At 53.6% G+C, this 20,594-nt stretch overlaps 7 protein-coding genes across 7 annotated transcripts; 3 read left to right on the forward strand and 4 right to left on the reverse strand.

Moving 5' to 3' along the window:
• Positions 1–49: 49 nt before the first annotated feature.
• N0V89_002351 (uncharacterized protein) lies at positions 50–2,230 on the forward strand (the record flags this gene model as incomplete). Its single annotated transcript, XM_056211161.1, is given in 2 exon segments — positions 50–58; positions 77–2,230. 2 exon segments carry the CDS (start codon positions 50–52, stop codon positions 2,228–2,230), a joined length of 2,163 nt encoding a protein of 720 aa, XP_056074634.1.
• Positions 2,231–9,368: 7,138 nt separating this feature from the next.
• On the reverse strand, positions 9,369–10,551 carry CCP1 (heme peroxidase; the record flags this gene model as incomplete). Its single annotated transcript, XM_056211162.1, has 2 exons — positions 9,369–10,080; positions 10,136–10,551. The coding sequence occupies 2 exons, from the start codon at positions 10,549–10,551 to the stop codon at positions 9,369–9,371; spliced, it is 1,128 nt and encodes a 375-aa protein (XP_056074635.1).
• Positions 10,552–11,753: 1,202 nt separating this feature from the next.
• N0V89_002353 (uncharacterized protein) lies at positions 11,754–13,100 on the reverse strand (the record flags this gene model as incomplete). Its single annotated transcript, XM_056211163.1, has 1 exon — positions 11,754–13,100. The coding sequence occupies one exon, from the start codon at positions 13,098–13,100 to the stop codon at positions 11,754–11,756; it is 1,347 nt and encodes a 448-aa protein (XP_056074636.1).
• A 1,246-nt stretch (positions 13,101–14,346) lies between these two features.
• TNA1_1 (High-affinity nicotinic acid transporter) lies at positions 14,347–15,712 on the forward strand (the record flags this gene model as incomplete). The annotated part of the gene is given in 2 exon segments (XM_056211164.1): positions 14,347–14,382; positions 14,402–15,712. 2 exon segments carry the CDS (start codon positions 14,347–14,349, stop codon positions 15,710–15,712), a joined length of 1,347 nt encoding a protein of 448 aa, XP_056074637.1.
• Positions 15,713–16,191: 479 nt separating this feature from the next.
• Positions 16,192–17,043, reverse strand: N0V89_002355 (uncharacterized protein; the record flags this gene model as incomplete). The annotated part of the gene is made up of 1 exon (XM_056211165.1): positions 16,192–17,043. One exon carries the CDS (start codon positions 17,041–17,043, stop codon positions 16,192–16,194), a length of 852 nt encoding a protein of 283 aa, XP_056074638.1.
• Positions 17,044–17,343: 300 nt separating this feature from the next.
• rps23 (ribosomal protein S23) lies at positions 17,344–17,963 on the forward strand (the record flags this gene model as incomplete). Its single annotated transcript, XM_056211166.1, has 3 exons — positions 17,344–17,353; positions 17,454–17,702; positions 17,785–17,963. The coding sequence occupies 3 exons, from the start codon at positions 17,344–17,346 to the stop codon at positions 17,961–17,963; spliced, it is 438 nt and encodes a 145-aa protein (XP_056074639.1).
• A 676-nt stretch (positions 17,964–18,639) lies between these two features.
• Positions 18,640–20,130, reverse strand: N0V89_002357 (uncharacterized protein; the record flags this gene model as incomplete). The annotated part of the gene is made up of 1 exon (XM_056211167.1): positions 18,640–20,130. One exon carries the CDS (start codon positions 20,128–20,130, stop codon positions 18,640–18,642), a length of 1,491 nt encoding a protein of 496 aa, XP_056074640.1.
• Between the last annotated feature and the right edge of the window lie 464 nt (positions 20,131–20,594).

Here is a 20,594-nt window from a genome sequence, read left to right on the forward strand (position 1 = left end):
TGCATCTGTTATTTAGCGAGGTTTGTGTGCTTTCCTCCATTAAACTCGCATGCTCCCGGTGCTGATGCGTTCGCAGTTATCATATCTCCACATTATCAAGGTCTGCGCGGCGTCCGCGGAACCTGTACCTGGCTTTCATTACAGAGATACCTCAGTACGGCGCCATCGGAGTGTACACAAATCAGCGAACCTGCTCGAGAAGACCGGAGGGAAAGTTCGGATTGGTTATTTTCAAAAGATGGGCGCGTTCGAGCTCCCGGCGTCGCTGGGAATCGGTGAGCAGAATTGGCTAGGGTGGAAGGGAAAACGAGCATGTCAACATCGAGCGGCACTGTCCTCCATATCTTTCTTCCTAATGCTAATGATCCTTTCGCATTCCGTCACAGCTTCTCTGGCCTTGCCGCAGTCTCAGCTGAGTCGCATCGGCTCTGCCTTGACCGGCCGCGCGCCGAATGAAACTGCGCCTTTGTTAGAATGTCTACAAGTATCACCGCCTGTCTTGAGTCCGAAGAGCTGCGAGAGGTCCCTCATGGTTCACGAATTTGCCTACTCCTACGGAATCCCTTTTGTAGGAAACTACACTCCGCCCGAATGCGAGTTCAATAGAGTCACAATCAACTTCACCGTTACTTCTGCAGGGAGACAGTTCGACCGCCTCGCGCTTATGTTTTTCAACGACACCGAAGTTTGGAGAACATCAACCGCCGAGCCAACGCAAAACGGAATCGTCTGGACATATGTCAAAGACATGAGCAACTACTTGTCGCTTTTCCGGGAGCCGCAAAAGATCATCTTCGACCTGGGGAATCTGATCGATGACACCTATACTGGGAAGTGGGAAACCACATTGACGGCTACCTTCTTTTCCGCAGAAGACACTATCGATGCAGCGAATGTTATCATTCCAATCTCTGCACACCAGTCCTCTCTGGACAAATCTAGCGCTTTCGTTGTGCCTGATTCCAAAGCTGTCGATACTCTCACTCTACCACGCAACGTCAAAAAGGCTGTTGTCAGTCTTTCGGCAGTTGGTCAAGCAACCGAAGAGTTCTGGTGGGCTAATGTTCTTTCCTCTGACACTACCGTATTCGGCAATGAGACCACCCTCTACGGATACTCACCTTTCCGAGAGTTGCAGCTTCTTATCGATGGAACTTTAGTTGGGGTAGCGTGGCCTTTTCCTGTGATCTTCACCGGTGGCGTTGTCCCTGGCTTCTGGCGGCCCGTGGTCGGCATTGATGCCTTTGACCTTCAAGAGGATGAGATCGACATATCGGCTTTCCTTCCAAGTCTCTGCGACGGCCAGGAGCATACATTTGAAATCAAGGTAGCAGGAATCAACCAGGATGAGTATGGGAACGCATACTTGACGGAAACGGTGGGCTCGAATTGGGTAGTGACAGGGAAGGTGTTTTTGTGGTTGGACAAGATCGACAGCATCACGCAAGGCACCGTCTCTACAATCGAAGCGCCCGAGCCTATTCTTGGCGTGTCCTCGTCAGTCATGAAGGGAACAAATGGATCGGTCCAAGCTCTAGACTACTCGGTAAACGCCTCAAGATCCTTTTCGGTCAAGTCTACAGTTATCACATCAGAAGGCTCGCGGAACGTCACTTGGGTTCAAAATGTCAGCTTCGCGATCAAGGGCAAACTATTCAATGGTGGCAATGACCAAAACACGTCCCAAACCACAAAAGGCAAGCATGAATCTCTTGGTGGTTATTCCCGGAGCTTCAGCTATCCCCTCAGGGTATCGTCCTCCTATAACGTCTTGGAAGGCGGCAACTTCACCATCGATGCAACGATGAGTCGCGCCAAAAACGTGCAGAAGTTGGGCCACCTCGCCTTCCCGACAGAAGCGGACACCTTTGATTATAGTCAGATACCGGGCTATACGTCTTGGTTTGCAGGCGCACAGATCAGCAATAACCAGAATGGGACTGCCCACTATCTTGGTGCTCCAGCTCTCAAGAAATCGTTTGGATCCGGAAGCACTGAACAGTCCTACTCGTTGGCTGGCGTGCCTGCTTCTGGGAGTCCAAGTACGAGTCTTTATCGTCGTCACATTCTTGCCGCGAATGACTCTATCGTATATGACTCGGAAAGCGTTGGAAGCGATACCTTTGTGGTCCGAAACGACCCACCCACGCCACAACAAGCAGGCAAGCAGACGTACGCGAAGCTTGGAATCAAAGCAATGCTTGGCCGTGGTCCACTCCGACAATATTAGAGGCATGGATGGAGATGACATTTTAGGTGTCTTAAGTGGCACCTGATCAATTTTCTGGCTAGATGCCGTGTTCCGTCTACAACAAATACTTATTGTCGCTTGCGGCGCGTCTGCGCGCCGCAGGATTCTCGCCTTCTCTACCGATCGGCCAAATGTTTCACGTCGCTAAATATAGTCAACGCATACATCCTACATCAAATCATGTATCCACCCTCCCTGCCATTTCATTTCATCTCATTGTCGGCTTTCCCGATATGTACCTACAACGACTCGCCTTGTAACCTTTGGTGACACAGCGTCTTCAATCAATCCGTATCCGGTATTTACGGGTCGCTTGCATAAACAGACACGCAGAATCGCTCTAGCAAACTGACTTCATACGTCAGCTCGCGCCGGTAGATTAGGACGACGTTGCCAGTGTGCTGGCTCTTAGGTCATGCGCCACCACTGGATGTCCAGTCAGTCCATTGCCCCGCCCTATATCACTGTTACTAACATGTTCAATGCCAGCATCATGACGCTCCTCCGTCCATGACGGTCTAATATATATGTGCGCCCAGGGAATGATGGTCTAATGTATATGTGTGCCCCGGGCATTATCCGCTACCACAGCAGCCACAACAGGAACGGAGGCTGTGCCGGCCTGTCCGACACCCCACGCCCAGCGAGCTTCAACTTGAAGACCACGCCGGCAAGCAAGCCCTGGAACGCATTGGTGACCATATGCATATTACCAAATCTTACGGAAGAGGTAACCTACCAGTCTTGCCGCAGTCTTTGTGCACTTGACGTGATCAAACTCTCTGAGGATACAGGTTACACTTATGCCGCCTGTGCGGTTACTGACAGTTTCCAGGGCTGCGTCAATTGAAAGCGGTGCATGAGATCAGCCTTTCGGAAACAGACAGGCATAGCATAACCTTCGCCTGCAAGCAACACATTCATCTTGGCGACATGTTTGCACTGACAGTGTTGGCGCTCGATCCATCCACCACCGCCCCCCTGAATGGTTCCCTCGATTTTTTTTTCCACCTTTGCAAGCGACATTGTCTACCCCGTAACCGTGAGATCTCGCGTCGAAGGAGAAGATCTGCCAAGCGTGGCGCAACTTGTGTCTTTCATGTGCGACCTCAACGATAACGGACGCGATGCATATGTGGACCCCAAAGATGTTACAAGTTTGATCAGCGGGTCACCCACGTCGAGAGTCGACGCACCGTCAATCCAAACGTCGACTAGTTCTATCCGCCGCGTTGAGCTCAACATTGAGTGCAGCTTTCCAAGGACGATCAAAATCATGCATGATGATTGGCTCACATTCTCGGGAGATGAACAGACTACCGTTGCGTTCCCCGAACACGGCCTCGAGCTAGAGCTGTCATACCTGGCTGTCAAACTGAAATAGGTATCGCCTGGCGAACAGTAGTCGCAAACGTGCTATGACAAGTAAATTGGGTTCACTGGGCATGCTTCCAGCTGCATGACGTTCCACAGCTTCTCGTATACAGAGTTTAATCAAACGCACCACAGGTCGCTACGAAGAATCAAAGCTTACAGACCAGAAGGGGGATGGAACCAGACCGGTAGACCAGGATTTCCGACGAGAGCACAGCATGATGTCTCTTCGCCATGGATTCCGGACGTGTGGTGCGGGGAAGACGGCGCCGTCGAGAAGTGTCATTTCGATGCTGGCACGGCATGCAATTCGATAGAACCACGGCATGTGGCCACTCCTAAGCACCCTCCTTCCTGTTATTGTATTCCTTAGGACCATGTTTGGCGACAGGCAATCCTGGGTAGGCCGTATGGGCGAGCGTGCATGCCGCCCTGACTCGCGGCATCATCCATGGGCGATCATGGGCATCAATGTTTCGCAACCTTGTCCCTGTCATCAATAGCTGCCAGCTGGGTGTAACACGATACGGCAGCCTTCGAATTGATATCACGGCGTGCACCACTAGTCCGCCCGTCCGCCCGTCCGCAAGCCGACTCAGTCCACTTATAACAAGGAAGAAGTTTGCGTTTATGGCGGCGACAAAGTCGGCTGGGAGATGTCGCCAATGCGCGACCCAATTTTTTGCCACGCGTAGCAGGCTCCTCACACATTGCTATGCGCGATTGCCTTTGCGTGCATCACACGTGGCGTAGGTGGGTCATGGCCAGGGGTCAGGAAAAGACCACGGCCATGGCTGGCAAACGTCGTTCGCAGACAGATGTGACGGGCCGTGCCAGAGATACATGAGTCGTGTGCCTTTGACGGCTCGCACATCATGCGCCTCGTACACGGCCGCAGAGCATGCTGATCTGTCCTGACATTTCCCGGGATAACTTCGCACCAGCATGCTGGCGGTGGCGTGTACGACGAAGTTTCCGTTGGTGGCGCCGAAGGATGGCTGTTCTCTGCCAAAGAGCTCTCTTTTCCACCACCACCACCCCTCGCCTCGCAGCCTTTGCACCAAAGCTGGAGTTTCGGCCGAGTCTGTGTGCTTGTGTAGCGAGCCTCGTACAACGGGCCCTGCCGTTTCCCCGCTGCAGTGCGCTCAACGTCCCGGCGACTGACGGCAATGACGTGTGGGGTACCTGCGCTTCCCCGGCGCACCGCGTCGAATGCAGATGCGCCGAAAGTCTGTCGCCGCCCAACAAAGCTTCTACGGAATTGACCTTGTGCCATCCGCTACCATCGTGTGTAGTGGACGCACCGCTACCGTATCGGAGGCATGGCAGCGGCCTTCTCGTTGTAGAAGGGCCGTTTGCAGGCCGTTTACAATGGGACGGCGGGACCGACGTTGTTTCATCGTCGTGCGATCAGTTTGCTTACAGGAGGGGAGAGTCCAGAGCGCGCCTTCAACTCCAATGATGAGGGCCGGAACAGGTGCTCACCTGTTGAACATGACTCTCAGACAGCCGACGTTGAGTACGGACCGCGGCCTTCCCTGCAGGTCCGCCCACGATCCGCTCAGGCCTCCCCTCGCCGGAGCATTTCCCACATGCACTCTGACCATGTCCCCATCCAGCCTCTCAAACCCAATTTCGCCTTTGGCAGTCATGGCGCAGCACCAGCGCGAAACGTTCCCTACCATCGGTACATTGCTGCATCCGCTACCCACCAAACAGCGTAGAAACCGCGAGCAGTCGGCCCTCCGGCATGTGCTCCGCTGCATGCAAACGAGGAGCGGATAGGCCCGTTAATGCATGAGAGTAACCTGGCTCGAGGTCTCGTCTGTACGCTTCCGATAGTGTGGGCGCATGTACCTATGTATCGTGGTCCCGGTATTGGACGAGAGCAGCATCATTCAGAGTGTAGCGAGTAGCTGGCTACCGAGGGAGAATTGATGTTTACCGTGCCGAGGTGGGTATAAGCGAGGGTCAGGGGTGTGCTTGGCGGGGAAACGGATCAGTCCTGGTAGATCTGGTACGAGATGTTTGGTCCGAAGGATATCGGTGCAGAACCCTGGAATGGCTGTCGTAGGCAGTGTGCATCTGAAACCGACAGCTCGGCTTTCGTGACGACCCTTGGGGATCAACAAACATCCCAAGAGCCGTCGCTCAGAGGTTGCTCATCCAGTATGGTCTTCAACCTTCCTCCTATCCTTCGGAGATTTACTCGAACCTCCCCTCCTGCTGCTGACTGCAACTCCGTCACGAGGTTCCTATTTCAGATTGGTCAAGTCTGCATCGATCAGCAGACATTGCATGTATTGTTGATGAAATGGTCCAGGCAGAGTGTACTCAATTGGAAAGATTCGAATGGCTTAGCTATCTTCAGACCTCGCCGCATCATGCGTGTGTCGTGCCAGTTTGCAAACAATTAGAGACGCCAAAAAAATAGATTGCTTGGCATTCTTGAGAGAGGGTAGAGTCACACATTGTCTGTTGATCGTTGATCGTCGACGTGATTAATGCAACAAACGAACCACTCCCTTTTCTGTCGACCTTTACCTGCACTCCCAACTCTCCAATGCCCCCTCATCGCCAGCCACATACGTACTCATCAACGGATACCTACAATGCGCTCTCTGGAAATCCACACCACTCACCACCGTATCCTTGACGAAACGCGTACCGACTATTTCATCTGGCGCTGTCCCTTCCTCAACCCACTCCACGATAGCAGCCAGAACATTATCCCTCGGCGTATAATCGATTCCCTGTGCTACTGTTCCGCTTTGACCAATCTGCCACACACCTACACCCCAGAACAATGTTCCTTACCGGGTACACGGAAGAACCTCATCCACTTATCCAGCTCTCCACATCTCTCTTTCATCCCCAGTGGAAGATGACTATACCGCCTCTCCGTATCAAAGCGTCGACGGAATTGGTTGTCGGTGACTGATCACGGTGGGGCTACTTATGAAGAGATCTCTAGAAGAAGAGGTGAAGAACTTGAACTTTGGACGGCATGCGACAGGTTCTAATCCTGTTAAAATGCGTCTTTGGGATTTTATATTACGTTAGCTACAAGTACGAGCTTAGCATCAAAGAATTTCACTAACCCACACATCAAGCCCAGTCCAAGCAGTGGGGTGCGGAAGAAATAGCTCGACAATAACTGAAGAGCGATTGGTGGTTGGTATCGTAAGGGCTACGTGGCACGCTTCTACGGAAAAGAGCTGATTAGGCCGACTGCAGGTCGAGTCCATGCCATCGAGCGGGATGGTGGTGTTTGCTGGCACATATTCATGAAAGCGAAGCGTAGAAGTTGTTTTGGAAGGATGTTGCGTCGAAGCCTAGACATGACTCGCGGAATGAGGAAGTAGCAGCTATAGTCGACTGTAGAAGTGGCAGCGCCAACGTAAGATTACGGAACACCATCATTTACAAGGCTAAGACAGACAAGTTATGGATCTCGCATTCTTATGCGGGGCGAACAAAGTCGCCGCTCAAGTGCTGGTGCTGGAGACTGGTACCTGCATTGCCGATCCGGCTATACATGTACCCCGCATTTCTATACGAACTCGAGGACATCAGAGCCTGGTCAGTCAAGGAAGCAAACCGTAGAACAGGGCTCGACTACAGCCTCCCCCCAGCTCGGAGGCCTAGCTTCGGACCAAGGCGGGAGGGTTGAAGGGATTGCAACGACGATATTGTTTGTATATGAGAGTTAGCCACTGCCGACCTGGAGATTTTCGTAGACAGACCCGACACTGGGGCTCCGAGCCGAGGGCGGAGGGAGGACTGTACGCAGTTCCCGTGTAGGCATTATGTCTATTCAGTCAGATTCATATGTTAGAACAGAGGTTTCTATACGCTAGAGCCGAGCCATTGACCTGCATACATTAGGTATGAACCCCCCAATAAGAATCTCTTGTTGCATCTAAATTCTCTATACGTAGGAGCCTAGTTGGCAGCTGCCCTCGCAGAGAGTGTATCTTGTACTGTTCCAGTCCAAGTCATCCGAAATCTACACGCAAATACTCTATAGCGTAGGACATTGACTGAATAGACTCTTCGCGACCGAGCTTCTCTATTGCTTCTAGGCTCTTCAGTCTTAGCATCATCTCTTGTCTCGAGTCTAAAAGTGCGGACCGGAGTAAATGCTTAGGCAAACCTATGCTATCCTCAAGAAACAGCTCCGGAACCATGTGTTGCGCGAGGTTAGAGTATACGAACGCCACATCTACTACAGATTCGACACGTATTCAATGCCAACTAAACTTTTCCTACGAGAGAGAGGCTTGCACAAAAGACCAACCATCACTCCAGAAGCACATTCTCTTCTCTACGTTCTGCCCGCGCCCAAGCGGCCCGCACCACCCTCCCAATCCCCACCCTCATGCGTAGTTCCTTTACCTTCTTCGTCATCATCACATTGATAAACCTATAGAAATCCCTTGAAATGACATACGACTTCTCCGGGAAGACACGACTCTCCATGCAAGCACTGTACCGGTATGACCTACCACGCGAACGACCTTCCGATTTGAGTATCGGGATTGCCTTGCGCCGGTCTGAATAGCTCAAAGCTGCGGTAGAGATTTTGAAGGTGGTATTTCGGTGCGAAAGGAGTAATCTTCGAGAATCCGACGCAAGCTTGCTAGGAAGGAGAGAGGGCAGAGACGCAGGCAGTGGGATTTGGCAGAAGAAGAGTAGTGAGGGGTCCTGCCGCACGAGGAACTCGTAGTAGCGTTGCCTGCCGCGGTCCAAAAGCGTTGTGCTTTCTCAACAATCCCATGAATAGAGCGTCGTCCCAATCCGTCTCAGGCGGGTCTCAGTGCTCTGATGCTGAGCCCAAGATTTGTCAATCTAGTGTCCCACTTGTTCCCCGGTTTGCATATTATCATCGACCACCGTAAAGTCGGTACCAGGAACAGTCCGGTCGCTTACCTGTATGTCATCGTTTTGTTGGAAGTCATACCCCGCAGTTCAGGACTACACTCCGTCTCGCACACCCAGCCCGTCCACACCCACGAAGCTTTGTCTGCATCTAGCAGACCCACGGAACCCTTCTTTGGCTTTCTTCTCCTGCAGAATTCCTCGTAATGTCAGAGAAGCGCCAGGGTGAAAAAGAGATCAGGCATGCTTTGAGTGAAGGTGCTGAAAGTAGAGCTCAGGTTATTCAAGATGCCTTGGAAAGATATGAGAATGTCTTCTTTAAAGGTTAGATTGCGACGGAGATGTGAGTATACGAGATGGCAATACTCAATGTAGTTTGGGAAAACTGCCCGAGTACCGCGTAACGTGTATTCGTCCCTCTTTCACGGCTTGTGTTGCATACACGGGAGTTGCTGGCGGGTGCTACGAAACGACAGTCTCCTAAAATTAAAACGATATCTGATAGGAACTGCGGAGCCATTTCAGCTGCATTTGACATGATCTGGATGAGGAGGGGATGGATGATCGTGAAAAGCGGGGGTTGGCGCGAGGCAGCTCTGGTCCTTAGTGAGCGGCCATTCGTGGTACCAATACAGCAAGCAATGCAGGAGGACATCTGAACTTTCAACCGCCACTCTCATTCAATGCTAATGCACATATAAAGTACATCTAAAAGAAGACAGGACGTCAAGATGAAGGAAAACTATGGTGCGCCCACATGCGTCTAGTCTACGCGCTCTAAACACGGTCTAGTAGGATATCATTCTCCCAAATGCAATCATCTCTTTATTTCCCACACCAGCCCCACTCAAAATGCCAGTGCTTAATCGAATGAGCTCTTGAACACCCACCTCTGGTCCTCGCTCTGTGTGAACGGCACACCGAGCTCGAACAGGGTGGTCACAGCTTCAGAAAAGTCCTTGAAGAAAGCGTCGTTATCCCTCGCATACTTCTCAGTGTACGAGCGGAATGACTTGTCCTTGATAAGCTCCATGTCGGTCGGCAGCATCATCAGACTCTTCGTCTTCACATCCTCAAACTGCTTCGGGCCGTTCCACTTCTTCCAGCTCCACTTCTCCTCGAGCAGCAACTTGTAGTAGTCATTCGTCAAAGTGGTAGGAGAGAAGGTCCATGGTCCATCGAAACCAGATCGGTCGGTGTGGCAGCGGCCAAGAGCGTGTGCGCCAGACAGGGCAACCATCTCCTTATCCCCAAAACCCATGCGTCCGAAGATGGCGCGGATGTGGGAAGCACCCTGGGAAGCATCGGGAAGACGGCCGTCGGGCGTGCAGAAGGAAACATCGCGGTCAGCGCGACCGGGCCGGTAGGGAATCTTAGGCCCCTGCATTTCTTGGATTGCGGCGACGCCGGCGAGGATCCACAGGTCGGAGTAGGTGATCCAGGGGAACTGCTCCTTTACAGGCTGCAAAAAGTCGCGAGCAGCCTTGAGGCCGGCGTTGGCGCCGTGGTCGCCTTCAGGGGCGAAGCGCATGGTCGCGCCGTTGGAGCCGCCGGTGCCAGTTTCTTTGTCGTAGCTGCGAAGTGGTCAATGATGGGTTTGCTACGCCGTGGGGAAGGATCGATACTCACGTTCCAGAGGCGTGCCATGCCAGACGGAGGACAACCGGGCCATAGCTGCCATCATCGTAGTCGTCGTGCTCCTCCAGCCTCTTTGCAATCGCGTTGTACACATTCTGGTAGTCCTCGAATTTCGGGGAAATGATAGCAGGAGTCTTCTTCGACTGGCCGAATAGCTCAGGGTTCATGAGGTAGATGCCATAACCTGCGGCGGCGGCGGCGAGAGCACCGGCACCGTAGAGCATGCCATTGGGATTGCCCTCGTATTTGTCCTTTGCCGATTCCTCGGAAGCATAGCCGCGGCGCTGGTGCTGCTGACGGAAAGCTTGCTGAGGCGCAACGAAGCGGGCAGAGCGCGTCGAGGTGGTGCGGAAGGTGGGCGCGGCGGTGCGCAGAGCGCGGGTGAAGCTTCGCGAAGCGGATGCCATTGTGTTGGGCTACAAGCAATATCGAAAGGAGTGTCTCGGCTCGGGTCCCGGTATCTGTGTCAGTCGCGCAGTGTCTCACGATAAGAGAGGACAGTGACGATGGTCAGGTTGTCGTGGCTTCCGGGGCTCAATTGGCGGCGAGAGTGTGCGAGAGACAAAAGGCAAGACGGTCGGAGCGGATGCGAACGGTACTTATCTCGCCAAACGGAGAGGCAAAGACGCTGGAAATTCCATCCTCTTGACCAAAAACCGACCCGGCACGTTATCCAAGTGGGTCGACACGCGTGCCGCGGCCAATCGCTATTCTCCGCTTGACCCTTCTTTCTAGAATCATGCTGCTCTCTAAGCCGGTCTGATAATCAGGGCCTGCCTCATTCCGCCGATGGTTTCGCCATGTGTTTAGCCAACGTGGAAGGGCACGGCGAGGGCACGGCGAGGTCTTCGGAAACACTTGGGACGTCGCCGCGGGCGAGACACGTCTTTATTGGAAGCGTCTCTCGCAGAGCCTCATGTTCCCCTCACGCGCATGCGCCTGTGTCATCGCACTTCCGCACATTGTGATTGGCTACGGCCCGCTACATTGGCCGCATCTATGGAGGCATTGATTCAGCTCTCCGAAACACTTCCTACTTACTGCGATACAGACGCCGAGGGTATTCGCAAGGCCATGTCTGTGGAGTCCAAAGTCACAGCGTCTAGATGCTGCCTGATGGTGTAATCCGATGCGTTTGCTCGCGGCATCCCTTGCTAAGCAGCGTCAGCCAGCCCTCGGCCCACAATAGCGGCAAGTGGGCCGATCACTCCACCTCCCGCCCATGCCGTATCACGACGAGCGCATTATCAAGATGGGTATCAAAGTTATATTTAGGCTACCAGTCGCGTCTCCTGCATTATAAAGTAGCTTGTAAAGTATCATCAACAGTGAAAAAACAGAATCATGCTCATGAACCAACAAAGGTTACACGTCTATGCCGTTGCGCCAAACAGTGACCATGTCCCGAGATAACGACAAGGCCTCCGTACGTATACCATTAATGCGAATCAACAAAAACAATATGAGCAATGCCTAGTGAACTCAACTATATCCCTCTTCCCATATAAACTCCATACCATGCAACGGAAGGGGTATGCATATCTGTCATGGTCATGAGATCGTCAAGTGTCTATCTCCCGGTGATTCGTCATGCCCCACTGAATGGTCGTCAGAAGAAAGGATCCGTACTCGGTGTCGTAGTCCTGCTGCTAGGATGTGAGAAAAAGGGCAGGCCGTGCTGTACCCGCTCACGAGCCAGTGACATCGGGTCAGGCAAACGGCGCGGATCTGGGGTCGAGCATCGCTTCCTGACATCTGCCGCCTCCTTTTCTACCTTGGGTTTGAGCTGAGACCAAGAGAGCATGTTCGGCATCTTGGGGATAACGACGGCTCGCCGATAGGATGGGCACAGTTGCAGTTCTTTTTCGGTAATCGGAGGCGTCAGCTCGGCAGCCCTCTCCTTGAAGTACTTCTTCCGTGCCATCTTCTTTTCCTGAAAGTCGGACGACTTGACCTGCCTCGCGTGGTCTTCCCAAAATTCCATCTTACGCGCAAAGTCGTGACGCTCCTGAATGACCTTCTCCTTCTCGCTCATCCACACTCTACACTCGGCGTGCCACGTTGCAGGGTTCTCGTCCCGTTCTCTGCCATGCTCAGCGAGAAGATTTTCCACGTCTTGAAGTATGTAGACGTTCTTTTGCGGATGCGTGTTTCCCGGTCCAACGCCCACGTAATTTTCCCACGAGTCGAAGATGGCCACAGGTAAGCACTTCAGAAGCTCTAGCACATGCTCTTCGCTCGCCTCCTTCAGCATGGCTATAACTTCGTGCTCTTTAACAATCTTGGAGTGGAGGCAGGTCTTGCACCATCGACGAAGGAACGCCCAGTATGTTTTGCGCGTCGAAGGCTTGTGGCAGCTCATGCACCCATGGCCGTGCCGCAGATGGGCGTATTGGAATTCTGAAAGTACGGAAGGTGGGTCCGGAAGACTGTCGTCGTAGGAATGATCTCTGCTGTGCTTCCATAGCATAGGATTATCTCTTAAGAAACGGTAACATGACGCAATCCTGGTGCGCATCTCCAGCAACTGCGCCGGATCCGAAAACCTCAGAATGGTAAACCAGCTGTCCAGATCGACTTGCTTCTTTAGAACGGTACCTCTGCGAAACCTGGTAGGCGCAGGCTGCGACTTTCGTACAACAAGCGGCCGCTCGGTTGATGCTGTGGATACGGATGCGGTGGACATGGTGTCGACACTGGACTCCTTACTGGCTGTGGCGGTTCCATCGTCGTTCTTGAAATCCTTGCCATCTCGTTTGCGCTTTTTGCATTCCACGCCATGCGGGCCCGGGACTCTGGTTAGCCTCACTGGGCGGGACTTGACCTCCTTCTCACTTCTCCCCCGCCTTCCGTGCGCCGGGCGACAGTCGATGACGGTGCCATAGGCCGGCGGTAACGAACCGTTTGCTGGCGTTTGCTTGTTGACTCTGAAGGCGAAATCCTTGGAATTAACCATTTCTGGTCAGCAGACCAGCCGCTGAGGGGTTGCGAGAGACGAGCGATGCAGCACTTGGGGCGACGTCGGTGGCAGCAGCATAGATTCGCGGGAGCGTTCACAGCGCGGATGGCGAAGGGGAGAGACAGCGAGGCGAAGGGGAGAGACAGCGAGGCGAGCGGAAGGAGAGTGGAAGGCTAGGACGGTCGACGTCGGTTTTGGAAGTTGCAGCTCTGACACTTGGCTCCCGCTCCAGGTCTGGTGGCTCCGGAACAGACCAGACCTAGACTAAGCGAGAAATATATCCGCCGCATTTGCCGGCCCAAGGGCGCGCGTGGACATCAGCCTGTGGGTGTATGGGTGGTAACCACGGATGGCGAGTCGCCGAGTGCATCACGCAGGGCTGTTGAGGCTCAAGGAGCGCGATGCGACTTTCGCATCACCATGATTCCATGCCGCACAGGCCTCGCGCTAGCTGCCTGAGCCCACGCCACATCGGCGTCGATCTCCCCGTCAAACATCCGACGAGAGAAATCCCTGTTGGCTGTCGGTCCGACGGCCGGATGACGATCAAGTTTGCAGCGAGCATTGTTAGCTTGTGTCCACCATGTGTGCGGCAACCGCAAAGGACAAAGGGAAAATTTGCTGGCCATGGACGTTGCGGGACCACGATGCCACACAGTCTTCTATGCTGGTCAGCAGTGCAGCAGGGGCTGGCCCCATCCTACGTGACCATCGTTCGTTCACCGCGGACGCCTCCAGACAATTTCTCTGCAGGGACGCCAATCGGCAGCGTCAGAAACTGACAGCGTGACGCTGCTCACGCTCGTGTTTGTTGCCGCACGACTCGGCAACGCTGGCTTCGTTCATCGTAGCTGGGGACCGCCACTCGTGTGATTGGCCCACCCGTCTGGGGAAGGATTGATAGCTTCCTCTTCTGCACAAGCTTCTTCCTGAAGCCCACAAAGAAGCGGCTGCCTCTGCCCAGCGCGGCAAGCAGATGCGGGGCGTGCCGACAGGGCCGCTCAGAACAAGCGACCGACGTCGGCCTTAAGAGCTGCGCTGTTGTCTGCATCCGAGCTCCGAGGACAAGGGAGCTTCTTATATTACGCACCATCTGGCGCGCTGCGAGGAACGAAGGCTGACTCTAGGGGTGAGGTGCTAATCTTCAGGGTGCGGCATTGTGATAAAGCGAGGGAGCTCCACACCGTGCTGCTCCACACATTGGAACCGCAACCATGTTTTCGCACAAAGAGAGTAAGCAACAATGAGCCAATGGCTTGACGCGCTTTCACCTAGTACGGTATGCTCATTGTGCGTAGAAGAACACCCCAATCTGTCCGACAACGCGGGGGGTCCCGCCATACGATGCCAACTACGACGATGACGCCCCAGACCTGGTCGTGTGCCCGCCGCACACGACGGAGCGCAAGTTGATCACCAAAATCGATCTGCATGTCATACCCTTCCTCTGCATCATGTACCTACTGGCCTTCTTGGACCGCGTCAACATCGCCAATGCCAATGTCTTTGGTCTCTCTACGGAACTCGGCCTCGTCAAAACGAAGTACAACAACGCCCTCGTCATATTCTTTGTGCCGTATATCCTATTCGAGATTCCCTCGAACATCGTACTGAAGAAGCTGAAGCCCAGGGTGTGGCTTTCGATATGCATGTTTGGATTCGGGCTTGTTACCATGCTCCAGGGTCTCGTGCAAGACTATTCGGGATTGCTGGCGACACGATTCTTTCTTGGTGTGTTTGAGACGGGCATGTTCCCGGGCGCCTTCTATCTGATTGGCATGTGGTATCGAAGAAAAGAGGCGCAAAAGCGGTACAGCTTCTTCTTCAGCAGCACTACCTTGGCTGGTGCATTTGGTGGTCTGCTCGCTAGCGCTATCGGTAAGATGGACGGTATGCGTGGATACGCCGGCTGGCGTTGGATCTTTATTTTGGAGGGAACGCTTACCTGCGTGGTCTCGTTTTTCTTCTTCTTTCTGCTGCCCAACTTTCCCGAGGAAGTCAAATGGCTGACAGATGAGGAGCGCGACTTTGTCCAGGCCCGGCTGCGCATCGACCAAGGCAGGAGTGCGCGAGAACGACCCATCAAGCTCGCAGACGTCGGACGCGTTTTCAAGGACCCGAAGATCATTGTTGGTGGATTCATGTACTTCGGTCTTATCGTCCCGGCATACGGATACGCGTATTTCTCGCCTGCCATCATCCAAAGCTACGGATACAGCAAGATCCAGACGCAGCTGCATTCTGTTCCACCGTGGGCAGCAGCTTTCGGGTTCGCAATGACCGTTGCGTGGTTCTCGGACCGGTTGAAGCACCGATTTCTCTTCTGCATCTTCCCCATTTGCGTCGCTATCGCGGGGTTCGCGATCCTCATATCCGTACACAACAACCGCGAATTGCAGTATGCAGCACTGTTCCTTGTCGCCATGGGTTGTTACACAGCTATGCCTGTCATCGTATGTTGGTTCAATATGAACCTTGGTGGGCATCATCGAAGGGCTATAGGATCGGCTTGGCAAGTCGGTTTCGGAAACATAGGCAAGTCTCTCAGGTACAAAGTGGATGTGTCTCCCAGCAAAGCCGGGGAAAACCCCTCTTGTCTGTGTATCTAATACACAAGTAAAGAGTCTTTTGTTCACTTAGCTGAGACACGAGCCAAGGTACTATCCCCACTTCTTGGAGACATACACTGACTTTGTACCTTCGGGTTTGGCAGGTGGTATTATCGCCGTGTATGCATTCTTGGACAAGGATGCGCCAAAGTATATTCCGGGATACTCCATCTGTATTGCGTTTGTGTCACTGAGCGCGCTCAGCTGCATGGTGTACTTTTTCATGTGCCAATGGGCGAATCGGAGCCGGGATAAGAGCGTCAGCGATGTGGGATTGACTGAGTATGAGAAGACGGAGATGGGCGATCTGAATCCGGATTATAGGTACTTGCTGTGAAAACAACTCGATGTTGAGCATGTTCAGCATTTGCAAAAATCGCAAGAGCAGACAGAGAGCGAACAATACCATCCAATTTGATCAGACCCGGCGTTCTTTTCTTGCACTCACATGTGCTTCTCGATGGCATCCATCATCATCATCATACGCTTGGTGCTGTCTCACTCGCTGTCTCTGCACTCTGACTGTCGCTCCAGATCTCTTTGCTCTCGCTCTCAACCGTCTTCATCGCTTTTGCGACTTCCTCCAGTCTGTTGACGACCTCCAACACTCCTCTGTTCACTTTCTCGAAGTACCGGTCGTTTGCCTCTCTCCTCTTCCGGCTAAGCTCAATGTCCTTTTCTGTTTCTTCTTCTAGCTTGCTCTTCTCGAACGTGCCGCCAAGGTTGCTACCCGCCTTCGGAGAGCCCTGACTCGGTTTCTCCATGGAGCGTTCGGGAATATTAAGCAGATCAGTTACGTGGTTTGTAGCGTCGCTAGCAGATTTACGTTCCTCCGAAGACTGGTCTAGCTCTTCAGCTTCTGAGCGTGCCCATGCCTTCGCAAGGTCAATCTGTGCTCTGCGAAGGTCTTCTAAAGCACGGCTGTGCTCGCTGCCGAACACGGTCATGCCTGGTCCCTTGATGGCGCTCAATTCCACCTCCTCCAGTGTGTTCTGCATCTCTGCCCATATGGCTTCCGCGCGCGATGACGCTTCGGCGTCTGCAGCTTCATTCTGCAATTTCTGATGGCGGACAAAGGGTGCATTGGGGTTCGAGGAGGTGAGTTTGAGAGGGTCGCCGTCGTAGGTGGATGCGGACGTAGTTGGCGGGGGTGGTCGCTTGGCGTCTGGTGACAGCAGAGAACGTTGTCGGGTCAGAGGAACACGTGAGGTTTTATCAGCCCCTGTGCCTGGGAGGAGAGATGTAGCAGAGGCATTGTGGGAAGGCGGACCGACGAATAGAGCAGGCGCTGGGAGCCGGGAGGGGACTTTGGTGATCTTGTTGGTAGACATTGTGGAGTACCAATTCAAAAACGTATGGAGATAGCACGTAACAATGCATGCACGAGTACACTCAGTGCAACATACCAGCGTCGCGCAACATGTTGTTCGCACCTACAAGGGACGCGTGATGATGGAGCCTCGCAGTGGGGCAGGGACGTTTCGCACTAGTGCCTTCCAGCGTTAGCGCTTTCCGTTCTTGCCAAGCCCACACAAACGATTTCGCGAGAGCGTCCCGCGACCTTCAACTTCTTCAGTCCGCCATACTAACCATCCACCCCACCCAGCGATTGCATCGACAATACCGCCATCATGGGTAAAGGTACGCATCCGCAGCTTTTTACACGCTCTCCTGCACGAGACCCTGCCGGCTCGCATACTGCGCCCGCTATATCGACGCCAAAGCTTACAATTATGTACAGGACAGCCGAGAGGTCTCAATGCTGCGCGCAAGCTTCAGAACACCCGCCGTGAGGGCAAATGGGCCGATCTCCACTACAAGAAGCGTCTCCTCGGCACCGCCTACAAGTCATCTCCCTTCGGTGGTTCCTCTCACGCCAAGGGTATCGTCCTCGAGAAGGTCGGTGTCGAGGCCAAGCAGCCCAACTCCGCTATCCGAAAGTGCGTCAGGGTACAGTTGATCAAGAACGGAAAGAAGGTCACAGCTTTCGGTACGTGCCCACCGCAGTCACGTTCAGAGGATGAACATGGTGCCAAGAGTTGTGTGGCGTGAGCTCGGCTAACGCACAACAGTCCCCAACGACGGTTGCCTCAACTTCGTGGACGAGAACGACGAAGTCCTGCTCGCCGGTTTCGGTCGCAAGGGCAAGGCCAAGGGTGATATTCCCGGTGTGCGTTTCAAGGTTGTCAAGGTGTCCGGTGTTGGTCTGTCGGCTCTGTGGAAGGAGAAGAAGGAGAAGCCTAGGTCATAAGCGGCTCGCCAGCAGCAAGGAAATGGGATATCGGGGACGGGAAACGACCAGCGATGAATTGCGGATCTGCGGACATCAAGGAAGGACAACGGAGTCTTAGCATTTGGGGATCTTCTGGGCTTCTTCCCGCACTATATCGGCATGTGAAAAGATCATGATTTGGCTTGAGGTTAGGTAGAAAATCCTATCTTATCAAGCGCCCATCACCACTCCCTCGCTTCACCCGTTCGTTATTGACATTGGCACTGAGAGGTCATTGATTGTTGTCGTAGGGCGCACCGCCGACACAAACGACCTGGTCTCCACTACGCACTCCGCGACGTCACACATATTTTAGACACATACAAGCTACTTGCCCGGAATTATCCTACGATGCTTGGTCTACTCTCACACCACCACTAGCCTTTTCTTCAAATCTCCAGATATAACCTGATAGTATACTAGGTTACTGATTTTCGCATACTACAAGCAGCATTGCACGATTCTAATAAAAAATATCCAATCACGCCAAAGCGCTTCGAATCGTGTCAAACGAAGCTGTAACGCACGGTGATCCGCCATTTGGCTAGACAATCAATCAGTACAAGAGAGGGTATCTCAAACAAAACGCCGCCCAATGCCAAACCCATTCCTTCTTTCCCTCTTCCACTCCACGTCTCCTCACCTTCCCACCATCTCACTTCGAAAACAAATCATTAAAACCCTCTTCCAACCCCGTCTCCCTCGCCCTCGTATACCCCTGAGCATCATACTTGAACTGCGGCGCCTTAAACAATTCCGCCTCCCTCTCTACCCTCCTCGGCACGCCCCTGTCCCTCAATCCCATACCCGCCTCCCTGTTCTTCTCCCTATCCTCCTCGAAGAAATTCCGCTTGCGTTCTTCAGGATGCGGTGGTAAGGCGGGTTTATGCCATGAGCCGGGCGCGCCGGGGATCCGACGGCTGAAGGGGTTCGCGTCTGCGCCGTGCTTGAGGATGTTGACGGGTTGGGTCTTGGTTGGGGATGGCTGTTCTGGCGGGGGATTGAAGGGAATGAGGGACGGAGCGTGGGAGGAGAAGCGCGAATGTGTGGGTGTCCAATCCATGGCGTCGGCTTGGCTGTTTAAGGAAGCAATAGATGCTTTGCGATTGGACCAAGGGGTGAAGTCGCTGTCTTCGGTCGCTGCGTAAGAGGTGGCGGTTAGGGTGGGCGAAGACGGGTATGCGTTGAGCTCGGATGGGAAGCTGGAGGCGAAGCCGGCGGCCATGGAGTCAAAGCTGGTGTTGTTGGGGAGGGGGGTCGTGTGTTGTTTACGGGGTGTGGTCTGATTGCTGCGAGGTGCGGTGGGGAGGTGCGCGTCGAGCGGGCGGAGGAGTTCTTTTGTGGAGACGTATTTGATACTGACTGTTTTCCAGCCGATGGCAGTGGCAAGGATATTGACCGCTAACAGTATGAGATGTGTGTAATGGAAGAAGTCGACGCGCTCGTTTAAAATGAAGCCGCCCTGTTCGACGGAGGCCTCCTTGAGAAGTAGATAGGTGACTGAGTCCAGTGTAAGAACAATCAAACGGATCATCCACGTAGTGAAGAGTCCGCGCATACGCCCGTTGGCATGCTTCATCTTTTGTCCCAGCTTGGGGTTCCACCAGATGGTGAGTAGGTCCGCAACAAGAGCGTAAAACACCATTCGCCGAATCGGCGATGATACAGCGCAGCTCTGGTGAGCCTCCCTCATATATGCCGCTTCCGAAAGGCAAAGTGCCCAGTCAAAGTTCCGCTCCGAGAAGTCAAAGTACGCGATCGCGCCGAAACCGTGCCAGACGACGGCGGCGATGACGCTGGTAATGTATACCCACTTCCCCAGCCATATGATCGCAAGCGTCCAGGTCTGCCGTACAGTTGGCGTCTCTTTCTGATACCTTTTGGATTGATCCAGTTTGCGCCGGAGCTCTTCTGCCTTGGTCGCGTAGCCAGCTTGCCGAATGCGTACCTGGACCCTCTCGATACAATTCTCGCAGACGGGTGGGTATCGCTCCTCAAGCTGAGCTTGATATTGCGGGAGTGCCTTCTCGTATTTTGAGTAATGCGGATCTTCCTCCTCGGGCAGGTATTCAGCTAGGGATCGGTTCACTATCAACTGGTTCTTCTCGCAGCGCTCGCAAAAGGGCGACTCTACGGGTGCGGGCATGATGTCGGGGGTCGGCGTGCGCACGGGGTGGCTGTATAACGGTTGGATTTGAGCAGTCAACTCGACGGGTGGGTCGGTAATCTGTCCACGCTGCAGGGCACGTTAGATTGTGGATCTTTTATGTTTACATTGTACTTAACGCGGGCGTTTGTACCTTGTCCACGTGGTTGACTGCTTCACAGTACGAGCAGACCCAGGCTCTCGCGATGCCTGATCGCTCATTTGATGAAGTTTCGCCGCAGCCATGGCATCGTAGCCTGCGGCGCAATAGCTTCACCATGGTAAGAAGCAAGGGACTGAAATCGTTGCGGCGGAATGCGCGCTCGGGACGGTGCACCGTCACGCCTGGGAAGTTCTGCCGCGTTTCACCGCCGGGAACTACGCGAAAAATGGTTGTTCCGCTGGAGCTCATGCTCTCACACGACGATCGATTCGACTCCAATACGTAGGCAAGGAAGGGTAAT

Source organism: Didymosphaeria variabile, assembly GCF_027946475.1.
Source record: "Didymosphaeria variabile strain IMI 356815 chromosome Unknown scaffold_2, whole genome shotgun sequence".
NCBI lineage: Eukaryota > Fungi > Ascomycota > Dothideomycetes > Pleosporales > Didymosphaeriaceae > Didymosphaeria > Didymosphaeria variabile.